The 9,650-nt window shown below is 35.4% G+C and overlaps 1 protein-coding gene across 1 annotated transcript in view; it reads left to right on the forward strand.

Annotated features, from left to right (window-relative positions):
- LOC106472078 (probable phosphorylase b kinase regulatory subunit alpha) overlaps positions 1-9,650 on the forward strand; it is a gene marked incomplete at its 5' end in the record, with an annotated part of 42,812 nt that overhangs the window by 21,416 nt on the left and 11,746 nt on the right. Inside the window, 4 exons of the mRNA XM_013932708.2 lie at positions 4,522-4,603; positions 6,356-6,433; positions 6,596-6,672; positions 8,983-9,061. Coding sequence (XP_013788162.2) covers positions 4,522-4,603; positions 6,356-6,433; positions 6,596-6,672; positions 8,983-9,061 — 316 coding nt within the window. The remainder of the gene's footprint in view (positions 1-4,521; positions 4,604-6,355; positions 6,434-6,595; positions 6,673-8,982; positions 9,062-9,650) is intronic.

Consider the following 9,650-nt stretch of genomic DNA (forward strand, 5'->3'; position numbering starts at 1 on the left):
CAAGAAAGTTGGTGAAACATGAAATTAGGAAATCAAAAAGGATGTATGAGAAAAGGTTGGCTGAAAATGTAAAAATTAACAGTAAGGATTTTGTTAAATACATTAAGGGTAAACAGAATGTTAGGATGGGGGTAGGACCCTTGAGGGATGATAAAGGAAGGCTAGTATCTGATGATTATGAGTTGGCTGGGTTATTAAATTTATATTCTTCTTCAGTTTTTTACTAACGAAGATTTAAGCAGTATTCCACATCTTTGAACAGTTGATACAGTTGGAAACAAAATCAAACAAGATTAGCTTTTCCAGTTTTGTACTGCCCTCTATATGCAAACTTTTGCATGCCACAAGTCTTCCACACCCCCTCTATTGGAATCAAAGATTCCAACATATTTCTCATGCGAATCATTATGCATCATCTCTCCACCAATAGGAGAGTTCTACTATTATGTGACGCATGTGACTTCTTTTATGCACCACTACCAAACCATCACTTCTCATTTGGCAATGCTTGTGCTCAAACATCTTTCTTTTTGCTCATTACTTCTTAAAGTGGTTTAACTTAATTTAATTTAACTTATTTCAAGCATTTTTTTTTTCACTTTATTTTCAAAAGCATTTGATTTACCCATGCATTGCCACAAATTTTCACTTGTTTATTTGGTATCAAGTATGAATTTCAAAGTAGACATTACAACTTCGGATATATCTCAGGGGCAGGCATGATTTTGATCATTTGTTCCATGCCCCAAGAGTTTGCTGTGACATTCCAAACCCTACCTGAGGATCCTGTTCGTCCCTCATTGGCTTTTTCAGATTTTATTTCTCAGGTATGTGATGTTTTGTCTATTGCTCCTATTTCTTATGACCCACATCCTTCCTTATTACATGATTCTGCCTCCCAGCCTTATTTAGTTTTTTCCCCATCCCCTGATATTCAGGTTCACACTGAGTGTTTCACCTCCCAGGTAAGCCAACATGGAAATGAGAAGTGAGAGGACGTCCAAGAAAACCCCTCAGGGTTCCTGTGAAGAGCCTCAGACAGGAGATGGGTCGAGGTGAGGTACCACAAAAGAGTCATCAGGGTAAGACAAAGGCAGAAATACTTAGCATGGGTAAAATAAATGGGAGATTCGGGTCTTGCCACCCAAACAGGCAAAACTGAACCCAACAATTGTTGGTCCACATATAGACAGTCCACCCTATGATAAGTGAGGACAGACTGATCTGAAGCCTGCGGGAGATGAGGCATACATCATCACCTAACTGTCATCTTCGGCTCTGCAAACGTGGTTTATTTGTGGTTGGGACCTTTTGGGTCATGATGCCAAGTTGTCATGGACCTGTCTCCTTATCTACGGGACGTTTTTTGAGATCTTTCGTGTTTGACACAATCCCAGAATCTTTGGAGTTGAGGAACAATCCACTCATTCTCATCTGGATGTGCATTTGTCCCAGTTGGGGCTGAGCGTGGCACCAATTCCTGTCTCCTGATCCTCCCATTCCCAGCCCTTGCCTGTTTCTCCTTCCCATGGTGCCACTGTTCTTTGTTTTTCACAATGTTGCATAGTACACCAACAATGGTTCCAGTGACTATATGATGGGTTTGGGAGCTCATCTGGCAACCATTGTTCATTAATGGAGTCCTTTCATCTCAGATGTTTGGGTTCCCCGAGTTTTATCAGAGGGGTTTGTCACACCCTTTCTTACCCTTCCTCCCTTGTCCTGTGTGCCTATTTCTTTTTCTTCTCAGGATCCCTTTATCATGCTAGCATCTATCCAAGCCAGTGCAAGACTTGACACAGCAAGCGAGGTTCTATCGCTTTTGGGGATGTGATCTTCTATGACTCCTCTCAGACCCTTCAGCCTGGGCTCATATGGGATCCCTTCAATGGGACCTCCATAACCAATGGAACCTTGCTTGGGATCACTCATATGCTCCTATAACCCTTACTTTTTACATTGTGGACAATCCCCGATGGGGATTGGACAAGGTTCATACCATGGCAGATGTCCTGCTTCCTCCTCTGCAGCCTGATTTACATCTGTTCATGGATGCATCCCTTGAGGGCTGGAGTGTGTGGGTCGATCACCAGGAGGCTTCAGGTCATTGGTCTGTCATTCTCTTCATATCAGTGTCCTCAAACTCCTTGCTGTTCACCTTGCTTTGGATCACTTTCTTTTCATTTCCAGAGATTGTCTTGTCTTGATCCATTCTGACAATTCAACAGTGGTGGCTCGTACCAATCACTAAGGTGGCACCCATTCAAGATCCCTGTGTTTTCTAACGTTGTATCTTCTCTTTTGGGCCCACGATCATCACATTCATTTGATCGTGTGTGTCACATACCAGGTGTTTTCAACCTTGTGCCGTATCGTCTTTCCTGACCTGACCGGGTTTACCCAATGGAGTGGTCACTTCATCCCCTTGTTTTTTGGTGGCTTTGTGGTTGGTGGGGTATTCCTCATATCGATGCATTTCCCACTGACCTCAATTATCAGCTACTTTTGTCTTGGTTCCCGGTTCCCCATCCTCGGGCTTTGGCTATTATTGCCTTCAGCCAGGATTGGTCGAACAAGTTCCTTTATGTTTATACTCCTATCCGATTTCTTCATCAGGTAGTCTTCCTCATCCATAACACAACTTCACATCTTCCATCTTCACGCCTGGCATTTATCTGGCTTTTTGAGAAGGGGTCTTTGGTCTCCTTGATATCAGGTTCTTGGGCAGCCCTATCCCATACTTTTTATTTTTCCCATTACTGCAGGTTCTTTGTTTCACCTATCCCTTAAGGCATATTTCCTTCGCCTCTTGACCTGTGGGCATCGTTGGTCAGATCTGTTTGCTATCAACGTCACTTACACTGTACCACCAAACCTATCTTCTCCTTTATCCGGATCATTTCTTCCTTCCCAAGACCTCGGCGGCTCGCATGGGTAACTCCTTTTCACTCATTTCCCTTCCCTCTATTTCTCATCTCTACCCTCATCCTGATCTTCTATTCCCGGTGCATGCCTTTTGTTGTTATATTGCCTGCACGGCTTCCTTCAAGGGTTCCTGTTCCTTTATTCCATTGCAACCCTCTTCCTCTCAGGATCTTTCTCCCTTTACCCTTACCAATTGGGTTCGTCGTTTAATCCAGTTGGCTTATTCTTCAAACCTGACACCTTACCTTTTCCCTTGCTTCTAGTCTTCGTCGGTCCTTTGGAGGAGATTCTGCAGTCAGACATGTGAACCACCCCTCAGACATTCATCTCCCATTACTTACATCACGTCGCGGTTTCTGCTTCCTCTGGGTATCACCTACCACCTGTGGCTATACTTCAGACTTTGATGCAACTGTGATACTAGATAAGTCTTTATTAATGCTTTCTTTTCTTTCAGGGGCCCTTGCTTCAAATTTCATCTCTTGGATCCCGCTCTGTTGCGAGTGGTGCCTGACCAGGTATTCTTTATATACACAAATCCACACTGTACGCCATGTTGATTTGCACACTATTTCCATGGCTCTGCACACTCACCCTCAAGATGGGGTGTTTCACAAGATCACTAAATGGTCAATAATCTCATGATATTTGCTTCATAAATAAGCTCGTCCCTGACCGTACCACCCATGGACAGCATGGATAAAGCAGAAGGGAATAATTGCCCATCTCTGCCGTGCCTCAATTGAATAAATTGGTATGGTCTGCTTTTCAAAGTAGGGTTTTGTGATCACCCATTGCACTGTCTCAGATGTAGCTGTTTCTCCTGACTCTCGATTGCACTCCTCCCATCCCACCCATCCCCTTCTGCCAGTGGGGTATGGAAGTCCTTACCATTTGCCAGTTCCAAGTCACTGGGGTGGTTGACCATGGAGGCATCCTGCTGGATGGCTTCCACCAGATTGCTATAACTATTCAGTTCAGAGTAGGGCAGTGGTGTTCTGCCGGTGATTCCAATAGGAGTGTGTGGAAGGCTTTTGGCATTAGTGAAGGGGAGTACCTATTGGAAATACATTTTCAGTATAGGAAAATTATAACTTCCAGTTTTTTACCCTACAGCGTAACTATAAAACAAATATAATCTAGAAACTTTATTCTGAAGATATTTTATAACCTATAAAATTTTAGCTTTCTTGTTTAAGCTATATCTGAGAGAAATGTTCTATATTAAAAAGTTTTAATTTCAACCAATAATCAATATTTTTAACTGTAAGTTGGAAAGCTCTTCCTAATGCTTCTTTTTGCTTTACCTATCACTTAGAATGGTTTGGGCTAGTGGTATGTCTTGCTTTTACCTGTAACATAGAAAGTCTTAATATAATGGTGTGCCTGGTTTGGGAGAATTTATGTTTTAACTATCAGACCGAAAGTTTTAGTTCTGCTTGTTGTTTTGCTCTTTTTTTCACTGATAAATATTTAAGTTTTAAACTTTGACAAAGTTATTTAAATATTTTTGTCTTGGCAGAGAGTGTGCATTATTTATTTCCATTTGCTGAAGCATTAAAAAGTAATGTGAAGAAATTTTAAAATTTATTTCAGGGGTCTAAACTGTGACACCGGTCTTGGTCATCCTAATGACCATGTAACTGTCAAGGATCTTTTGAAGGATCTTTATGAAAAGGTTTGAAATCTGATATGTTATTTTCTGTGAAAAACATTATATATTCTACATACATGGTTTTGAGTATGTTTCATTTCTCCTACATGCACCTGTTAGTATGATTTGTTTTATTACACTGCAAAAAAACAGCTACTGGATGAAATAATTATAAACTTCAGAAACCATTCATACATACTATGTAACTTCAAGAAATAAAATATCTTGTTTTTTAAAGTGATCTTTTTTATAAATACACAGCTTTAAAAATTGAATAACATTTCATTATGAAATGTTTATTAAACATTAAAGAATGCTAACCTTTATTGTAGATTTTAATTACTGATTACTCATTTTTATGTCATCCTACATTATTGTAAGACCTTAGTATATATAAAGTTTTTATTTTATAAAACTAAATTTTGTCTTTGTTTTTATTTGTGAAACCCTGAACTGTGTTTTTGATCACTGGTGTACAATAAAAAATAACTTTTTTTATCATAAAATCATAAGAAACCAAACTTGTTTCAATTGTTAGTAACAAACTTTTGTTTTAATATATGTAATAAGTTTTAAACCCATTATATATTAATATATATATAACTTTTTTAAATTGTGTTTGATTATTATCTGATTTTCTTTGCCATTCAAGAATTTATTTAGGCCAATAAAACCTAATATAAATATGACCAAACACAGTATAATTATTAACAAAATAAAACTTGAAATTTGATAAAGAGGAACCCACTCTCTAGAAAATAAAATTTTGGAGATGGCTTAAATGGGGAGTGCAAGAAACTTTATTATGAGTGTACAATCTTTCAACATACTAATATCATCATCAGGTACAAGTAGTTTACATAGACACATGAATATATATATACAGTATGGAACAAAGAGGCCACATGACCTCTTTGTCAATGGAATAAGCTGTCCATGTGTTCAAAAACAACAGTATGCAACATAATCAAGAAGTATCTCCATCTAAAAAATACACCAACATGGTATGGGTTCACTAGGAAAAGGCTTCAAGTAATACCTGCCATTCAGTTGTTCCATACCTCAGGCAGTTGGAAAATGAAACAGGTATTCATGCTATACCATATCAAGGCATACCAGTTAAGTTACTATACTAAATGTCTAAGAATTTCTGTGCAATCAGACTATTCAAGTTGCTAGTAGAAACCATCATTCATTTACTCTAGGTGGCTTATGGAAAGCAAGCAGGGAGAAGTGGTGTGCTTTAGGTGTGACAATCTTATGATGGAGCCTTCTGTAATGGAAATTGTGCTGCAAGTCTATTTTTGTAAAGATATATATAGTCATCAGATAGAACATGATTGGACATGACAAAATGGACTATAGCAATAGTGAAGCTCCAAAATTACTTTAATGTAACATATTAAACCTCAGTAGTTATGTAATATTATTTTTTCATGGATATTTTCTCTTCTGGATGTAACAATGGCATTTTTTACCATGTTACTGTTCTATAAAAATAATATGTTTACTTCAATCTTTTGTGCTGTGTTAACATTCTTAAATATTTGTTTTTACTGTTATTCTTAATGCTATGACATGTACTGTGATTTTCTGTGATGCAATTATTAGTTTGTAATGTTAATATGTGTACTGTGATCTGTGCTGTGTATTATATATGTGCTAATAATATTTTTACTGTAAACTTTTGAATGTTATATTTAGTTTCAAGGGTCTGTGGTTTGAGAGTTTTATTATAAAATGCTAACCTGACTATTACATTCTACATTTTGACAGGCTTGTCATGAAAAGAAATGGGCTCTTGTTAGACATATTGCTGGAATGTTAGGCAAGAGAGTAGAAGATCTTCCAAAGGTAATAAGGTTATAAGCATCATTTTTTTAGAATTTGTTGTTTTTTAATTGAATATGGTGAAATTTTGCTAGAATAGTTTCTACTAGTTTAAAAACATTTATTTAAACTTTTTACTAATTCCATTTTGTAATGCATTATTTTGATATTATTTATTCTTACCAGGCTGTCACTGATTTGCTAGTAAGACAGAAACAGTTTACAGTTGGGATGCCACCATTCAGTGAATATACCATTACTAGGTAAAGTAAAATCATTTTTTACTCAATATTATTTAGAGATAATGAATTTATTTTCACATGTCCTGTTTCTCTCATGTATAAATATTCAATTAACAGAAACAGTTAAAGAAAACATTTTGTATATGGTGAACATATGTTAAATATGGTTTCTACTGGTCCTGGAAAGTCCTTGAAGAAGATAGCTTTGTCAAGATTCCTGGAGAAATAAAATGTCTGCATCAAAACATTCTTATCCAGAAATCTTCAAGCGTCTGTAAAAAATAAAAAAACATTTATATTTTGGTTCATTGTTTTAACTTCTCTTTCTCACAATCCATCAGTTAACTTACTTATCATAACAGCAAGTAAAGTTCACAAGGAAGTTGTGTAGTTATTTTCTCAACCTTAAATAATTAAATTGTCATTTACTTCCTGAACTTCTGCATTGAGATAGTGATTGTGTGAGTGTCTAATAATGTATGTTTTAGAATATAACTAATTTATCTTACTTGTTCATTAGCTTACTGGTCATCCATGTGAATAAAGTTCACATTAGAATAGATACTGGTGGACCATATTTTGCTGCTGTGCATGTAGTTTACCATGATATTGTTAAAACCTGAAACATCTGCTTTAGAGTAATGTAACTTAATTTTAGGAATTTAAGGATTTGGTGTGTGTGTGTGTGTGTGCCAGGAAGTTTTGAATTCTTCAGGTAAGCAGTTGATACAAGTAATCAGGTACACCTAAGTGATTAGCTGTGGGAAATAGTACTGTTTCATTATTGACATTAGGTCAAACTAGTATTGTGAAGTTAACAAAAATGTATTATTCATAATATCACTTTCAGCTTGGACTAATGTGACTCCAGTGTTGCCAAGCTGCATTACATCAATAATGTACTTTCAGTTTTAGCCATTTTTATTGTGTAGAAACAACTAAAATAATATTAAACAATAATAAACAAATTATAGTATTGAGTATATAAGAGAAAATAATTACTTGTGTAAAGCTGAGACTATTTTGGATTGGAGATGTAGGAAAACTATTTAACATGCAGCTATAAATCAATGAGCAGTACACTTCATTCAGCATCATAAATTCTGTTCTTTTTTCACTCTATTTTACTTTTCATTTAGAAGCATGAAATGTTACAGGAGTAATCTAATTACATATATATATATATATGCGCGTGTGTTTATATATATATTATAAGGTACGAGCCAAGATGAGATGACTTTAAATAAATAATAAAGTAGGTAAGACCGAGTGGAGAAATATTTTGTCATGTTTACCTTACGGAACTCCTGTTTTAATTGCTTAATAATTACTGCATTTACATTATCAAATTTCATGCTTTTACACTGAATGAAGTGTTAATTTTAGTGTTTTATTATTCAATGTTGTTCTTTGAGTAATTGATGATTTTATATAGCATCTCAACCACTACTTTAGTTGACTGTAGATCCGAGGTTTCCACCAAAAAAAAATCACAATCCACACTTTAGGCCATAGGTGCATTATAAGGGTAGTGGTCAAATCATGCTATTCGATTAGAGTAGCCCAAAAGTTAACTGTTGGTGGTGTTGACTAACTCCATGCTCTATATATGAAATTATAAGAATTTATGAGTGAAAGTACAAAATAATGTAATAATGTGTCACCTACACTATATCTGCTATATCCAGTGGCAAGTAGACATTTCATTTAATATCACAACTCATTAGGAACCAGGATACAACATACATAACAGAGGTTGATTGTTTGTGTGAATTTTATGCAAAGGTACTCCAGGGCTATCTGCACTAGCCTTCCCTAATTTTGAAATGAGAAACGAATATTTTGTATGTTCATTAGGTCTAGTATTCTTAATGTGAACTTAAAACAGTTGTATGTTATTGTGTGCATGTACTTCATTTTAATTGTGAAGTAATTTTAGTGAGTTTGAGGAAATAAATACTCGTGTTTGTCGTAAATCACGCACTAAGACTGTTAGTACTTCTTTAGGTCCTAGAAAATAGATGATTTTAGTGTGGAAAGTCCATGAAAATTCCAGAAATTGTGATTTTAACCAAGTGTACAATCCATAATTAAACTTCTAAGAGAAGTATCCCTGTCAGTGCAAAGTAGCTGCTTTATTAATTAAGAAAATTAAAATTTATGATTGGATATATTAATTATCGATTTTTTCAGATAGTCTTCCAGTTAGAAAATCACTTGTATTTGATAATAACATAATTAAGTTAGTGTGTAACCCAGTTTATTCTCAAAATCATTATCTATATTATTATATAATTTTGACTTTTAATCTTTCGAATTCCATTATTTTAGACCTCTTCCATCAAAAGAACTGAGAACAGTCATAAACAAAGCTTACAGAGAAGATCAGAGTACAGCCATGTTAACACAGGTACTGAATATGGTTTTGTACACATGTTGAATTCATAACGTTTATAATATGTTTAGATATCCTTTATGTCACAAGCAAATTCTTGCAAGGAGAAACTGTTATCATTGTACTGAATTTTTAACACATAGGTTGTTACTAAAAGGCTGTCAATATGATACTAAAGATCTGGAATTAAACTAATAGTAACTGTTAAGAGTTCTGTTAGGAACTCATCACTTACAGCATAATAGATCTAGAGTTAGATGTAACAAGCAAATTGTTAACAACCAATTGAAAGCTCATAATCTCCCCTTAGTGGCTTTCTCAGCCATTTTCAAGTATTACGACATCATCATGTTCTTTCGAATCAAATCTTCAAGCTGGTACAATAAGTCTTTAATCTGCTGGAAATTTCATCTTTTTTAGACACAAATACAGCTTTATTACTAAGCTTAATAAATCATAGTGAAATTCTATAGTATCAATATTTTAATTTATGAATTTTTGGTTATTTCAAATGTATATATAAAACCTTAAACAATGATCTTGTTTCACATCCTCCACGTGCAAAATTTTATAAGGCTTAGCAATCTACGACAAACAGCAAACA

The sequence above is a fragment of the Limulus polyphemus genome, unplaced genomic scaffold (genome assembly GCF_000517525.1).
Source record: "Limulus polyphemus unplaced genomic scaffold, Limulus_polyphemus-2.1.2 Scaffold5068, whole genome shotgun sequence".
Classification (NCBI taxonomy): Eukaryota; Metazoa; Arthropoda; class Merostomata; order Xiphosura; family Limulidae; genus Limulus; species Limulus polyphemus.